The 16,378-nt window shown below is 40.2% G+C and overlaps 1 protein-coding gene across 23 annotated transcripts in view; it reads left to right on the top strand.

The window, feature by feature from the left end:
* Positions 1-16,378, top strand: part of CADPS (calcium dependent secretion activator) — a 624,105-nt gene that overhangs the window by 515,328 nt on the left and 92,399 nt on the right. For all 23 annotated transcript variants that reach the window (XM_077451917.1, XM_077451920.1, XM_077451911.1 and 20 more), the window contains one exon: positions 8,197-8,344. In XM_077451917.1, coding sequence (XP_077308043.1) covers positions 8,197-8,344 — 148 coding nt within the window. The remainder of the gene's footprint in view (positions 1-8,196; positions 8,345-16,378) is intronic.

Here is a 16,378-nt window from a genome sequence, read left to right as displayed (position 1 = left end):
CAATGCTTGGCAATGAGTAATACTATGAGAGTCATGGTCGCTGGATGTGGGTTTTACTTAATGATACCCCGGCTTCCAGGGGTTACGATTCAAGAAGGTCTGGACCTCGATATCTTGGTTCTTGTTATCCCACACTATGATCCAAGGGGTGATCTTATGGAAGACCACATCCTAGTAATCAGATTTGTTTTGTGGTTTTCTACCCATGTTATAACACAAAAAATGTTATTCCGGTCCACTTCTAATGATGGTCCAATACCCACCTATTGCCAAGATTTTCAGATGTTATGTTTCTCCCACTTATGTACCTTTGTCTATACAGAGCCAGCGAGGATTGTTTGCTGCTCTGCACAGTTTTTTTGTTATTTTTACTCTTTTAAAACATGAATAAAAACAACTGAAACAGAAAAGTGTTTATGTTCACCTAAACCACCATCCATTTCTCTGATCTTCATATTCTTGCAGAGCTACAGCCATAATCTTCAAATTTGACACTTCCAGATGTGTCAATTGCCTGCATTCCATCATCCCTCTAGGGACAGGAGGATGGTATCACGGTGCAGAGCAGAACCACAGTGGGCAGCACTTATATGTTGGAAACAAAAATTCTGCTGCAGCCTGTAGCTCTTCAAGAGAATAAAGGTTGGAGAAAAATATGGCAAGATAAATTAGTGTACACTCTTCTTTTGCAGGTTGTGTTTATTTTAAGATTACTAAAAATCACAAAATAAAGTGGTAAATAGAAATATAAAAAGAAAATTGGTGTGGGACCTTAAATGAGTTTTCAATATTGGGGGAGCCACGGAAGCTATGATTTGTCATTGTCCTGTTGCAGATTTCATAGATCATCTTCTTTCCTCACTTAGAGAGGAAAAAATCTGTAAACAACTCTTTCCATGGGAGGCGATCCACTACTGTATTTAAGGAGGGAGCCATAACTGTCACAGAGAGTGGACATTTTTTTTTACATGGGAGGTGGGAAGATAAGTCGTTCACAGAAAAAAAAGAATAGCTTTTTTATTTTAGTCCAGCTTACAGGAAGTGACAAAGATACTGCATTTCTGGCAGGATCTACATGTATTTTCTGTATTTGCTGAAAATGTAAAAAAGAAAACAAATGCAGCCACCACGTCTAATCTAAGGACTGATAGGTTGCTATGTATCACATTTTTGTTGTAGGGTTTCACATACCTCCCAACAGTCCCGTATTATCTGGGACTGTCCCAAATTTTGACCCTGTGTACCACACATTTTGTCTTGTGTACCACAAAGACTCTGCCCCTGTACACTGGCCATGGCTTATTTATATGCAAATCCCCATGCAAATGAATTAGCTTTAATGGCTCATTCTTTGGCAAATCCTCCTGCAGTTCATTCATATGTCAAGCTGGGGGAAGCTCCAGCCAAGTGAACTTAAAGGAAGTAAGGGGTCTGTACTGGAGGGAGGAGGTCGATAGTGGAGATGGGAGCTCTGTATTGGGGGGTCTATACTAGAGAAAGATTTTGTTCTGGAGGGAGGAGGTCTGTACTGTGGGGGTCTGTACTGTAAGGCAGTTCTGTACTCAAGAGGGTATCTATACTTGTGGGGAGGTCTGTATTGAGTCTCTACTGGAGGAGGAGGTCTCTACTAGAGTGGGTCTGTACTGGTGGGGAGGGAGAGGGATCTGTACTAGTGGAGATAGAGTAGGTCTGTACTGGAAGGAGAGTCTGTATTGGTGGGAAGGGAAGAGGTCTGTACTGGTGGGGTGGGTGGGGGTCTGTACTGGTGGGGAGGGAGGTAGCCTCTACTGATAGGGAGGAAGGTGGTCTTTACTGAGCAGTCTGTACTGAGGATGGGCTGTAAGGGGGAGTATTTGCTGTGTGTGTGTGGGGGGGGGGGGGGGGCAATTGTTTTGTACTGAGATGGCACTGGGAAGGTGGTTAGGGCTGTGGGGAGAATCTCTGCTGGTATCCACATGCGCTACATTTTGCTCTTTAAAAAAATATTCCTGTTTGTAAAGTTAAAAAGTTGGGAGGTATGGGTTTTGTTATCTGGAAGTGGTGGTTACTGCTGCAACTCACAAAAAGAAAAATCATCTTAATGGCAGTTCTGATCTAAAAGTCTATGAGGATAATACAGTGTATTACCATACAAGGGATATAGAGTTTCATTGATCCCTTCTGTGATGTGGTCGTCAGTGCTGTGAAGATATTGTTCTCTTGCATACAGGGACACTGAAATCTGTCAGATCTGGGTCCTCTTCTTCCCCTTCTTTATATTCATAGAGGGAACCCCCCTCTTCCCTACAGCGGCTTTCGTCTCAGGCACACCTATCCACTCCGTATGCGGAAGCTTAAAGCCCAGTTTGCACTTGATCGATTCCATTTGCACCCTGACTTTCCTTTGAAGTCGCAGGGAGCAGATGGAGCCTTCATTGAGGCAATTAGAGCACCACAGGAAGCAAAAACCACCAGCTGCTCTCAAGCCTTGTGTGTGCCCAGAATTAGTAAAGCACTTTCTAGGTAGCACCTCTGTCAGCAGACTGGAGGCACACACTGAGACACCGACACTCCCAGCATTCTGTGGATGTTGCTTACCCGAGTATTTCCCAGCAAGGTGTTAGGACATTGACTCAAGTAAATACAGATAATCTAGTTTTTTTTAAACAGAATGGTATTTTCAAGCTAAGTATGAATTAGACATATTAAAAATGCTGAACATTGAAAAGATATCTTTACAATATATTCAATATTTATTAGTGTATAAGAAAATATATTAATCCTTTAAAATTTGACTGTGGATACTTTCATCTTAATGTTTGAATTATTACTGTATTTGGGACATTTTAAAGAGTACCAAGTGATCCAAGAGATCCTGTTGCTGTTTATATACAGTGTGTATTTTCTCATTTAGTTTATAGTATCCTTTCCCTTTTTTTAGTATATAGCTTATTTTTCAAAGGAAAGAATTCTCCCGGTTGACAAGACATGGAACTCCCACACACCTTTTTTATTTTTCTATGTGTTTCTATGTGTTTGTACATAGTTTGCAAAAAAAAGGAGTTGGTTTTCTCTCGACTGTTGCATATTTAATGTGCTCTCTGTTTGGCTGCCCTCCATTCTGACATCCCTAGGGGCAACATATTTCTGCTGAGAAAAAAAATCTTGCTGTATGTGTGAATCTTTTTTTTTTTTACTTTCCATATCATAGGGTACATTTTAAATGTGGTGAATGATGGAGAGAGTGATCATTTGAAGCTTTTCACTGCTGGACACTTAGCCTCCATTCACACTAGTGTGATTTCAGATGTGATTTGAGTCGCACAGAATCGCATGATAATGAAAATCCAATTTTTTTCAATGATGCTCATTCACATCAATGCTACTCAGTAGACATGGGCACCGTCAATAAATTTGTTTCGTTCTGTTCCGTTACGGTTCATATTAAAATTAATTCGTACTTCGTATTTCGTGTCCGAAATTCAATTTCAATTCGTACGAAATACGAAGTACGAAGTATTTCGTGTCCGAAATTCAATTTCAATTCGTACGAAATACGAATTGTCGTTAGGTTCGTTAGCTTGTACGAACGTTCGTTACGATGAATTTAAAGGCAAAAATATACCTCAATATGACAGTCGATGCTGATGGAAGTTTGTTTTTTATCCGAAATACAAAATTCCATTGCAGAATTTTCTATCCGAAATACAAATTTCCCTGTGCTGTGCTGACTTCCTCCTGGGGATTCTTAAACAAAAGTTCATATTTCGTACAAAATTCGGACGCATGGCAATTCGTATTTCGGATCCTCCCGAATGTACGAATTTAGGGAAATTCGTACGAATTTGAGATTCGTACGAAATGAATCGCACATGTCTACTACTCAGCATGCAATGATTTTGGGAAAGGCTCCTGTACTATTGTGATGGGGTTCCAGCGTGACTTTGCCCCCATAGAACATGCAAACCACATCCAAGCTTGATCCCACTTGTCGTGTATTTGACATTTTTAGGCCAGATCTGTGCTATACACAGCAATTGGATGCCCCTATTGGCTATGGGGGCATACTGGACTAATTTGCATGCCTCCATCCACAGTTTTTCAGTGAGGAATAAACCTTGTTTGGGTTGTGCTTAAAGTCATGATACTATATGTATTTGTCTTCCTACATAGTTCCAGTACATATTTACATAGTTAGTCGGGTTGAAATAAGACACAAGTCCATCTACTTCAACCAATAGAAGGGAAAAAAATATATACAATCCTATACCCACAGTTGATTCAGAGGAAGACAAAACACCCCAATAAAGCATGATCCAATTTGTTCCAGCAGGGGAAAAAAAATCCTATCTTTTCCCCCAAGAGGCAATCGGATGTTCCCTGGATCAACTTTACTTTTTTAGTATTCAGTTATATTATGTGTATCTAGGAAAGAATCCAGACCTTTCTTAACCACTTGCTTACTTCCTGCCCAGGCCAATTTTCAGCTTTGAGCGATGTCACTCTTTGAATGACAATTGCGCGGTCATGCAACACTCTACCCAAATGAAAGTTTTATAATTTTTTCCCTCAAAATAGAGCTTTATTTTGGTGGTATTTAATCACTGCTGTTTTTTTTATTTTTTGCAAAAAAAAAGAAGAACACTTTGAAAAAAAAAATGTTTTAATCACTTGCCACCCGCCAACCATTATATGACGGCCAGGCGGGCGCGGCTCTTGTTCTGGGCAGGCGTCATATGATGTCTGTCCATTTAAACAGGGAATGCATGCGATCGTGTGCGCGCATCCCTGTACCTTCCATGGCGGCATGTCACAGAGACACCGCTCGCCACAGAGAATCTGTGGTAAGACTTGAAAATTGCTGTTTACAAATGCTCCCCATCCAATCTGACAGAACTTGAGCTATTTTGCAAAGAACTGCCAACAATTTCACTCTCTCGGTGTGCAAAGCTGGTAAAGACATACCCACAAAGACTTGCAGCAAAAGGCGGTTCTACAAAGTATTGACTCAGGGGGACTGAATACAAATGACTGCCACACTTTTCACATATTTATTTGTAAAAAAAAATGTGAAAACCATTTATCATTTTCATTCCATTTCACAATTACAGTATGTGCCACTTTGTGTCGATCTACCACATAAAATCCTAATAAAATACATTTACATTTTTGAGTGTAACATGCAAAAATGTGGAAAATGTCATGGGGCATGAATACTTTTTCAAGGCACTGTAAAGTAAGTAAGAGCAACTTTACTGATATCTTTACGCTGGGTGAGACATAAGGTAATAAAGTTGAATTCTTTGTAATAGTAATGTAATGAGCACATGCCCTGCCAAGCGGACTCTACTGGCTTGTGCATACATAATTTCACTGGGGTTGTTTTACTATAACTGGTGCACACATAATCTGGTGCAGCTGGGCATAGTAACCAAACAGCTTCTAACTTCAGCTTGTTCAGTTAAGCTTTACCAATAAAACCTAGAAGCAAATTGGTTACTATGCACAGATGCACCAGATTTTGTGTGCAGCCATTTAGTAAATACCCTCCACTGTGACAACGCCAGCAGCACGACATCCAGCTCTGTTCACAACCATTGGTCTTTGGTGGTTCAGAAAGATCAGTTTGGCAATTTTCCAAATAAAGTCAGAATAGATCATAGGCTTGTCACTTTTTATTTATTTATTTATTGGTAGAATGTAGGCATTCCACAAGCATTGCTCAAGAAGATGCCTGAAGATCTTGTGGTACTTTTTTTGCTGTTTTCGCATTGTTGGATAGAATGGCATTGCTTGGTCGGCTCTGTCAACACCCCCCATGGTGTTATTGTAGTCTATCACTACTTGTGGCATCATGATTTCTTTCCCACCTTTTGTGTGTACCATAACAGTGGGGGTATTATGGACTGTACATATTAGGCACACATCTTTTTTGTCACACCATCGCAGTGCCATCATTTTGCCTTTCTGCCAGGCAACCCCATTTCTCAAGTCTTCAGCTTCTTAGTGCCAAACATTGGTGGCATGTGCGCTGGGTAGCCCTAACGGTTCCATAGGCATCCGTTTTGTTCTTCAGAAGAAACTCAAAGATTTCAGGAGATGTATAAAAGTTGAAAGTAGTTACACAATAGCCCTGATTTAGCCATGGCTCAATCGGTGAAAGAACGGAAGATGTTGCCATTCCATAGTTGCTGTATTTTGGGTTGAATTTTGTTCCTTTTCCAGTGTATAGGACAGAATTCCAAATGTAGCCAGTTGATGATTCGCATAGCATGAAGGATTTTACGCCAAATCATGCTCTCTTTGACGCCATTCTTTGTATCTAGCTGAGCCTTCCCTTGTAAGCCATAAGCCCTTGTACACACTGTCGGACATTCCGACGGAAATGTCCGATCGGACCGCTTTATCGGATAATCCGACCGTGTGTGGGCTCCATCGGACTGTTTCCATCGGAATATCCGACTGACAAAGTTTTAGAGCTGGGCTATAAAATTTTCCGACAACATGGTCTGATCGGACTTTGTCCGATCGTTAGTAGAGAATTCCAATCGGACAAAGTTCCACGCATGCTCAGATCAAATTACAAGACCAAAGCTATGGGATACTAGCCTGAACGTAGTCCCGTCGTAAGGAAATAACGTCATAACATTCTGAACGATCAGATTTTCCGACAACTTTGTCTGACCATGTGTATGCAACACCAGTTTCGGACAAAATCTGTAGGACAAAATCCGACGGATTTTGTTGTCGGAATGTCCGACTGTGTGTACAAGGGCCTAGACTTTCATCTATGCTAATATTTCTATCTGACACATAGCTCTGTTGGAAATTCTTCAAAATCATTTGATATACTTCCCAAATTCTCTTGCGTTTTGATGCTGGATGAGTACTTCAAATTCTTCATTGTTTTCGAAGTGAAAATATTTCATTATCAGGGAAAATTTGTACTCTGACATGACCGTGCCAAAGAATGGAGTGGCAAGTAATTTGTTAGTTGTCCAATAACACTTCTGCAGGGGTTTTCCCCTCTACTCCCTGAAGTATTATTAGGCCCAGAAATTTCCAAATGTCATCTTTGGTCACTGGTTCCAACTTCTTGAAAACTTCCGATGCATAGTAGCTTGTTGCTCTTGGTACCGTTTTTTCTCCGTAACTATTTTTTCAATAACCTCATTGGTCAGAAATAGTTGTAGGTATGCCAAGGGGTTGTCAAATTCAACGTCCACTTTCATACCAGGTGCTCCAGTAAATGGGAATCTTGGGGGCACTGCATGATCTGTATTGCAGTCAATAGAGCACCAAGTCCACACATCACTGAGCTCAGTTGCAGAATCATCGCTGAAATCACTTTCTGTCTCCAATGATTTCCCCACAAATCACTATCACTCAATTCTGCAAGTGATTCTTTATCACTATCACTGTTTTCAAGCAGGCCATAAACCGCTTTTGATGTAGAGGCATGCTTTTTGGATGCCATGGATGTTCTCCAGTTTCCACTCAGAAAGAACAGTAAAACTGCAGTCAGGGCACTGGACAAAGCACTAGGGACAAACGGAGGTCAAATTATTTAATACAGTAATGTATTTCAATAAGATTACAATGTATTGAGTGTGTGTTGTGTTTTATACATTTTTAAATTGCCGCCGGTTCTGCCCCCATGCGTCTCGACACTTGCAGAGAACAGGAGCCAGGAAACACAGAGCATTGGGTGGAAGATCCGGTAGCCGGACACAGCGGGAGTACATCACAGGATCGCGGGTACAAGTAACCTCTTCCAGAATCCTGCAATGCAATCCTGAGTGTGGCTCAGGGTTACCGCTAATGGTACTGAAATTTCACCCCGAGCCACACTCGGGAATACCGCCAGGAGGGTTAAGCATGTAGAGTTTTTGGAGGTTTTTTTTTGCCTCTAAGCACCCCTGCCTCGGAACACTTGTAAACTCCTACTGTATATGTGCATGCACACATAGGCTAAGATGAAGCGGTGTTTGGAGGCAGCAAAGAAAATGTCAAATGCTTATAAAATGGATGTATTTGTGCTGAAGTGTGCATAAGACCTAAGAATGTATTTGGAATGAATACAGAACATGTGCTGTTGTGCTTGTTCCACCTGACCACTCGCATGCACAAAATATGTAAATGTAATAAAAAGTAGAACTTGTTACAATGTGTTTTCTGGCAGTGTTTTGATGTTGTTACCTTTTCATTTTTGAACAGGACTAGAATTGCATTTGAGGTGAAGTTACAGAAAACCAGCCGATCGACAGACTTCCGGGTGCCGCAGTCCATTTGTACCATGTTTAATGTTATGGTTGATGCAAAAGCGCAATCAACAAAACTTTGTAGCATGGAGATGGGACAAGAGGTAAAACTTGACTTTGTACTTAATGATTATGTACTAATCCACTTTATTTCCTAAAGTTACCTTAACAAAAAATGTGTGTTTTTCACAGAAATGCTAAATCTGACATAATTCATGTACTGGGATTAGAATGTATACCTATGACGGCATATGCACTCTCAGTGTTATCCCAAGAGTTTGATAAGTTTATTTACATTATTAATCTTTAACCACTTAAGGACCAGAAGGATTTACCACCCAGGCCATTTTTTGCGATACGGCACTATGCCGGTTTAACAGACAATTGCGCAGTCCTGCGACATTGTACCCAAACAAAATTTATGTCCTTTTTTCCCACAAATAGAGCTTTCTTTTGGTGGTATTTGATGACCTCTGCGGTTTTAAATGTTTGCGCTATAAACAAAAAAAGAGCAATATTTTTTAAAAAAAAGCAAATTTTTTTGCTATTTTTTTGCTTTTTAATGATATAATAAATTTGCCCCCTCCCCCCAAAAAAAAGTCTTCATCGGTTTAGGCCAAAATATTGCAATAAGCATATATTGTTTGGTTTCCACAAAAGTTATAGCATCTACAAAATAGGGGATAGATTTATGGCATTTTATTTTTTTATTTTTATTTTTTTACTAGTAATGCCGATGATTAGTGATTTTTAGCAGGACTGTGACATTGTGGCAGACAGATTGGAGACGTTTGACACTTTTGTGGGACTAGTGGCATTTATACAATGATCAATGCTATAAAAATACATTGATTACTGTATAAATTACACTAACACTATGGGGTGATCAAGGGGTTAAATGTGTTCCCTGGGAGGTGTTTCTAACAGTGGGGGGAGTGTACTGACTGGAGGGGGAGATAGATCGCTTTTCTTGATCACTAGGAACAGCAGATCTCTCTCTATTGACAGATCCCTGTTCTGGCTCTCTGTGGAGTGATCGCAGGTGGGCGGAGGACAGACACATTTTATTTCTCAGGTTGGAAAGATTAGGGAAGGTTTAGAACCTCTGTTGAGGTTCTGTTGCTGTCAGTGCACTTGCTGGGTAGATCAACATTTACTTGAGGGGAGGGAACACCTATCTAAGAAGGACACAGACAGCAACATAACCAAAGTGGTAAAGAGGGGAGCCAGAGTTGGTTTTGTGAGGATAAATGCATATTGAAGAGTACGAGGCTAGACAGCTCTCAAACGAGCAAAAAAGACTTTAAAGGGGGATACATATATATATATATACTGTATTTATTGGCGTATGACACACACTTTTTCACCCTGAAAATCGAGTGCGAGTAGGATGTGCGTGTTATACGCCAATACTTCAATTTTAGCTGCCTCGGAGGGGACAGGGAGTAGGATGGGACGAGCGTCGTCCACCTCCTGGGAAGCCATTGGACCACTGTTCTGTCTATCATAGGAGATTCTCACTGTATGTAATCGGTCAGCGCTCATCCCGCCCCCTCCCTGTCCCCTCTAGGCTACAGATAGGCATCGATCAGACTGCACTGATGGCAGTGGTGAGGCTGCTGCATTGATGAAAATGGTGAGGCTGCTGCATTGATGGCACTTGTGAGGCTGCATTGATGTGGACTGATGAGGCTGCATTAATGAAACTTGTGAGGCTGCAGATGGGCACTAACCCTTATTTTGCTTCAAAGTTCCTTATTTAAAATGTTTTTTTCCTGAAGCTTCCCTCTCAAGATGAATGTGCGTGTTATATGCCTATGCGTGTTATACACCGATAAATATGGTATATATATATATATATATATATATATATATATAAATATATACACACACACAGTGCTCAGCATAATGTAAAAGAGTACACCCCAACAGATTTGTCAGAAAGCCTTTACATTCCTTTCAGAATCAACATTTTCTATGGGACAATATACTACAAAATACTCCCACAAATGCAGGCCATTGCTTGAAACCAAGATTTGTTAATCTGGACACACAAGAAGGTATTTTTATTAACAAATGTATTCAAGACCATGTTGCAAAAATGAATATGCCTCAATGAAAGTCTTAAGACGCGTACACACGGGCGGATTGTATGGCCTACTTAGTCTGTCATACAATCCGACGGACAGTCCGTCATACTTTCGAATGAACGGACTTGACCACACACGGATGCACAAACAGTCCGTCGAAAGCTTGCGCGATGACGTGTACAGCACGTACGACGGGACTAGAAATAGGAAGTCCAATACACAGCAATGCAACCTTCCGCCGTGTAAATCCTTTCTGGGCATGCGCCATTCTTAGTCCGTCGAACTAGCCTACTCACGAGCGGATTGTCCGCTGAAACCAAAGTATGACGGACAATATTACGGAAATTCCGAAATACTTAGTACGCCAGACTGCATGCTGAAAAAGTCAGCTGAAGCCCACACACGAGCGGACTGTCCGCTGAAATGTGTTTCGACGGACTAAGTAGGCCATACAGTCATACAGTCCGCCCGTGTGTACGCGGCTTTAGGAGCAAAGCTAAATTTTAGACAACCAAATCCTAATTAACAAGAATTCAACTACCGGTGAATCTAATTATTCATTAAACAGGTGTCCAGCAGACATTTGATTGTAAAAGGGTGTTACATAACAAAGAAATCCCCTTCCAATTTCATGCTGTCTGCAATGGTACCACATAGAAGAGAAATGTCACGAGGCCTGAGAAAGAAAATTATTTTTTTGCACAAGAAAGGTTGTTGGCTACAAGAAGACCAGCAAAGCTTTACTTATCAATCAGAATACTGTAGCAAAAGTGATACAAAAATTCAACAAAGTTGGAACTGCAACCATCTCACAGAGATGTCCAGGAGGTCTACAGAAGTTAACAGGAGCGTCTTCTGATGAGATGGATTGAAGAAAATAGCCATGCGAGTTCACTGGGGTGATTGTTTCCCATGACACAAAATGGTGTACACTACAGAGGAATGGCATGCATAGGTGTAGTCCACGAAAGAAGCCTCTCCTAAAGCCCATGCACAAAACAGCCTGCCAAGAATTTGCCAAGGCCCATGCTGAAAAAGAAGAAGACTACTGGGACTCTGTACTCTGAAGTGATGAGACCAAGAGAAATGTTTTTGAAACTGATGGTTTCAAAACTAAATAGCGTTGCGAAGGTGAGGAGTACAAGTAAAAATGCATGGTGCCTGCAGTGAAACATGGTGGTGGCAGTGTCCTTCTGTGGGGCTGCATCAGTGCTACTGGTGTCAGGGAACTACATTTCATTTGTATCATTAATTCACAGATGTACAGGTATACCCCACTTTTAAGTACACAATGGGGTTTATTTACTAAAGCTGGAAAGTGCAAAATCAGGCTCACTTCTGTATAGAAACCAATGAGCTTCTAACCCCAGCTTGTTCAATTAAGCTTTGGTAATAAAACCTGGACGCTCATTGGTTTCTATGCAGAAGAGGGCCTGATTTTGCACTTTCCAGCTTTAGTAAATAAACCTCATTGTGCACTTAAAAGTGGGGTATGCCTGTACTGCTCTATATTGAAAGAGAAGATGCTATCATCACTCCGTGCACTTGGTCGTTTTGTACTTTTCCAACATGACAATGATCCAAAAGACACATGTAAAGCCACTGTTGAATTTCTGAAGAAGAACAGGGTGAACGTGATGCTGTGGCCAAGTACTGTATGTCTCCTGATCTGAAACCAATCAAACACCTATGGGGAATTCTGAGCTCACTCTCCATCCATCATCCAGGCTCTAAAAGAGGTGAATGGAAAAAGATAGATGTTGCAATATGTCGCCTACTTGTTCATTCCATTCCTTGGTGCTGTCCTTACAAATCATACAAAAAACTAGTAGTTTTTGTTGTGGGGTCTATTCATTTTTGCATCAACTAATGTAAGTAAAACTGAACATATTGTCATCTAAGTTATATTAACCTTATTTTCATGTAATGAGCTAAACAAATGTTCTATAAAACTCAAAATTTTGGAAATTGCTCTTGTGTTTATTGAGATATTGATCACAATCTTACTTTTCAAAAGGGTCGTACTCATCTATGCTGAGTACTGTGTAAATATATATATATATATATATATATATATATATATACCATATTTATCGGCGTATAACACGCACCGGCGTATAACACGCACCCCAAGTTTAGGAGGGAATTTAAAAGAAAAAACTTTTAGGAGGGAAGTTTAAGGAAAAAAACTTACATTTAAATGCCCATCTATGCAGCCTTATCAGTGTCATTTGCAGCCGTGTCACTTACTTGCAGCCTTGTCACTCATTTGCAGCCTTGCATTGCATTGCAGCCTTGCATTGCAGCCTTCCATTGCAGCCTCGCATTGCAGCCTTGCAGGCTTGTCTCCTTGCCATTTTAAAAATGGTGCTGCCGAGATACAGAGCGGATGTCCTGTGTATCTTGGCGGCACTCGTTCTCAGCCATTTTTGTCGGCTTTCGGGTATTTTCGGCTGCACACGGCCGTTCTCGGCTATTTTCAGGCCTTCTCGCCTATTTTCGGCTGCACTCGGCCATTCTCTGCGGCTTTCGGCTTTCCGAAAGCTGCCGAGTACGGCCAAATGTGGCCGAAAATAGCCGAGAATGGCCGAAAATACCTTAAAGCTGCCGAGAGCGGCAGAAAAGGTTAGGCAGGGCAGGGGATCAGTGTATAACATGCACACCCCCGATTTCCCCCTGATTTTAGGGGGAAAAAAAGTGTGTGTCATACGCTGATAAATACGGTATACATATATATATATATATATATATATATATATATATATATATATATATATATATATAAAATTGCGTGTGTAAAAAAATAACAATTTTAGAGGAGTTACATCTCAATAACTCCACCAAACATATTAATTCAGACTATAAAGTAGCAAGTAATGGTGGACCAGTTTAAATGGAAAAGTGAATTTCCCATCAAGGGGCTGCTTTTCTTGTAGACCACCCATGTAAAAAGGAACAGTTAAATAAAAGAGAACAACAAATTTTGAAGAAAAAATATACAAAAAAACGTGCTTTACACCCTGGTTTATAGTGAGCCCTAGGTTGCATCACTGGATCTTCTTCCCAGGATCCTGGGCAAACTGAGGATCCTACATCTCACAAAATAAGTTCTCTCGCATGGTGCCAGATAGCTTTCTCATGGAATTCGGTTTCCTCATCATTCCCAGGATCCCAGTAAAAGGCCCAGTGATATCATCCTGACTTTCTAGTGTGTAAGGTGTGTGACTGTAACTTATTTCTTTGAATTTCTTTTTTTTTTTTTAACACTGTGCTTTTTTTTTACATGAAGCAGTTGAAGTCCATCAGATGAGCAGATCTTGAATTTTGATGAATGTAACAGTGATTTTGAGTTAGTCATTGCTATAAAAGTAAATACATTTTTTACTGGAGTACTAACAAATAGAAAAATCTTGGCCTGTCAAACAAAGTTGTTGGCCTTTAATAGCATAATTAGACAATATTTCTTTTGTCTGTTTGAGGCAAGGAAAGGTTGTGGGTTCCTGGTTTTCTAGTCTTATTGATCTTTAATTATCACCCCATATATCACACTTTCGTCCAATTCATTTGTTTCTGTCTTTCACAAGTTGCGCCTCAACGTCTCTCCTTTACATCCCCATGACTCCACAGACAATGAGTTTCCTAGATTACTGAAGCCCGATTGTCTGGCTTCTATGTGGCTCACAGACATGTCATACCTTGTGACTTTTGGAGACGGTATTATTGCTATACACTGACGCTGCTGTACAGAAAATTGTTAGTGTTTACGGCTGTGTGATCCATTTGTATAGTAATATGACACTTTCTAAAGGGCTGTAATTATGTACAATACACACAATATCACATTCCTGGCTTTCTAATTCCTTCCTCCAGTCTGGCTAACGTTTTTATTGTAGCAGGTGCCAGTGGGATTTATGGTGAGAAATGAGTTAAAATGAATTCTGTCATTAGGGGTAGTATATTTTTTCCAGAACAATAGTTGTACTTGTCCTGACTGACATTGGATCTCCCTTGTCTCACTTTCGATAAATAAAAAAATAAAAAATGTTGTGTGGTGTGTGTACACCAATTGATCATTTTTCTCTTTTAATGATTTAGGAAAGAAATAGGTGTAAGGACACTGTGAAGATAATTTTTTCTTTAAATACTGCTAGATACTATCATTTTAATTTCCTTAAAATCGTACCAGCAGCCTGTAGATTACTATGGGTCTCTGGAAGCCAATGACAACTTTTTTACAGACATTTCGGGCCCGCTCACTTTCAGTTGAGGAGCATTGCAATAGTGTACACACTAATCCACATGCTATGTGATGCAGTGCCAAATATGCTACATACGCCATTCTTGGTATGTTGTGATGCATTGAACAGCCTATTCAAATTAATGCACTGCCCTATAAAAAAAGGGGGGATGCTTATTTGCAATACTCCACAGCGGACACAGCTGACATTAAAATGCACAGAATGGGCTACCTAATGCAACAACACAGTGCACAAGAATGTACAAGGGACCTTACAAATCCAGAGAATTTAGTTAAAGTGGGTGATTTTTATATAATTGCACATAGTAAGTACTAGGAACCATTGTAATATATGGACTCTTAAGTATTCCCTACAGTTAAATATAATAAACACCAGTGAACAATTTTAATATATATTTGCAAAAAAAATAAAAAATAAGTGACTGTAATGCTCTGTACATCAGCACTGAGGCTGGGAGTGGGGGAGGGACAGCACTAGAAGCCAATCGGGCTGTGGAAAATGCACATGCACTGACAAGTAATATGCTGACTGCTAGAGGGTGATCAGAGAGTTGGCTGCTGCCACACCTTCATTGTCCAATTACAGTCTGGAGGCAGGGAGGTGACTGAGCTGCACTTTCCTAACTACAGCAGAGAAAAGTTGGATCACCATCTTCGCTGTGTTTGATACAGCTGGTTAAATCTCAGAACTGGTTGGACAGAATTGCAATCTTTTTGGAAGACAGTTCCCATATCTGTATTTTAGTTAGAATTCAGCTGGTCCATATCTGTGTCTGGCTCAGTCCATCCCCAGCTAATGCATGTACTTCCACTGAGGCTGCCATAGCATTCTCTTTTGAATTCCTATATAATATTGTCTATAGAAATGAGGTCCCTCACTTTCATGGCACCACTCTGCTTAACACTTCCCTCTCCATATTTCCTTGTATATAAAAATGTATTTTGCCTGACCAATGGTTGGCTTCACCGAACAACCCTCTATGGTCCACTCCCCTCACTCTTAAATTGCTTACTATTCCAGATATGCAGTGATAGTCTTCTTGTGGTATTACACTTCTATGTCATCTGTATGCCATGCACGAGTTTAAGGCCTGGTTCACACCAGAAATTCTGATTTGAACACAGTGCATTTTCAGCCAATTCATTACTATAAAACTAAGGCTTGAGGAATTTGATCTTCTCGCTAGTTTTTATTTTACTATTACCAACTTGGTCATGCTATTAGGGTACACTTTGGATCCCTTACTAACCCAATAATTCTCTCTGCTCTTAAAAAGCTCTTGAGGAGGCAATATGATACCAAGTTTATTTCCCAGTAATATTCTGCGCTCATTGCTAACTTCAACAGAAATGGTCTCTACCAGACTTACAATTTACCAATTTAGAGTGGCTGGAATTTAACCACTTACAGACCGGACCATTTTGCTGGTCAAAGACCAGACCACTTTTTGTGATTCAGCACTGCGTCGCTTTAACTGACAATTGCGCGGTCGTGCGACGTGGCTCCCAAACAAAATTGACGTCCTTTTTTTCCCACAAATAGAGCTTTCTTTTGGTGGTATTTGATCACCCCTGCGGTTTTTATTTTTTGCACTATAAACAAAAATAGAGCGACAATTTTGAAAAAAACGCATTATTTTTTACTTTTTGTTATAATAAATATCCCCCAAAAATATATAAAAAAAAATATTTTCCCTCAGTTTAGGCCGATACATAATCTTCTACATATTTTTGGTAAAAAAAATCGCAATAAGCGATTATTGATTGGTTTGCGCAAAAGTTATAGCATT

Source organism: Lithobates pipiens, unplaced genomic scaffold (genome assembly GCF_037356315.1).
Source record: "Lithobates pipiens isolate NorthernLeopardFrog02 unplaced genomic scaffold, aLitPip1_a1.2 Scaffold_23, whole genome shotgun sequence".
NCBI lineage: Eukaryota > Metazoa > Chordata > Amphibia > Anura > Ranidae > Lithobates > Lithobates pipiens.
Note: the sequence above shows the minus strand (reverse complement) of the source record. Positions and strands in the feature narration are given on the sequence as shown.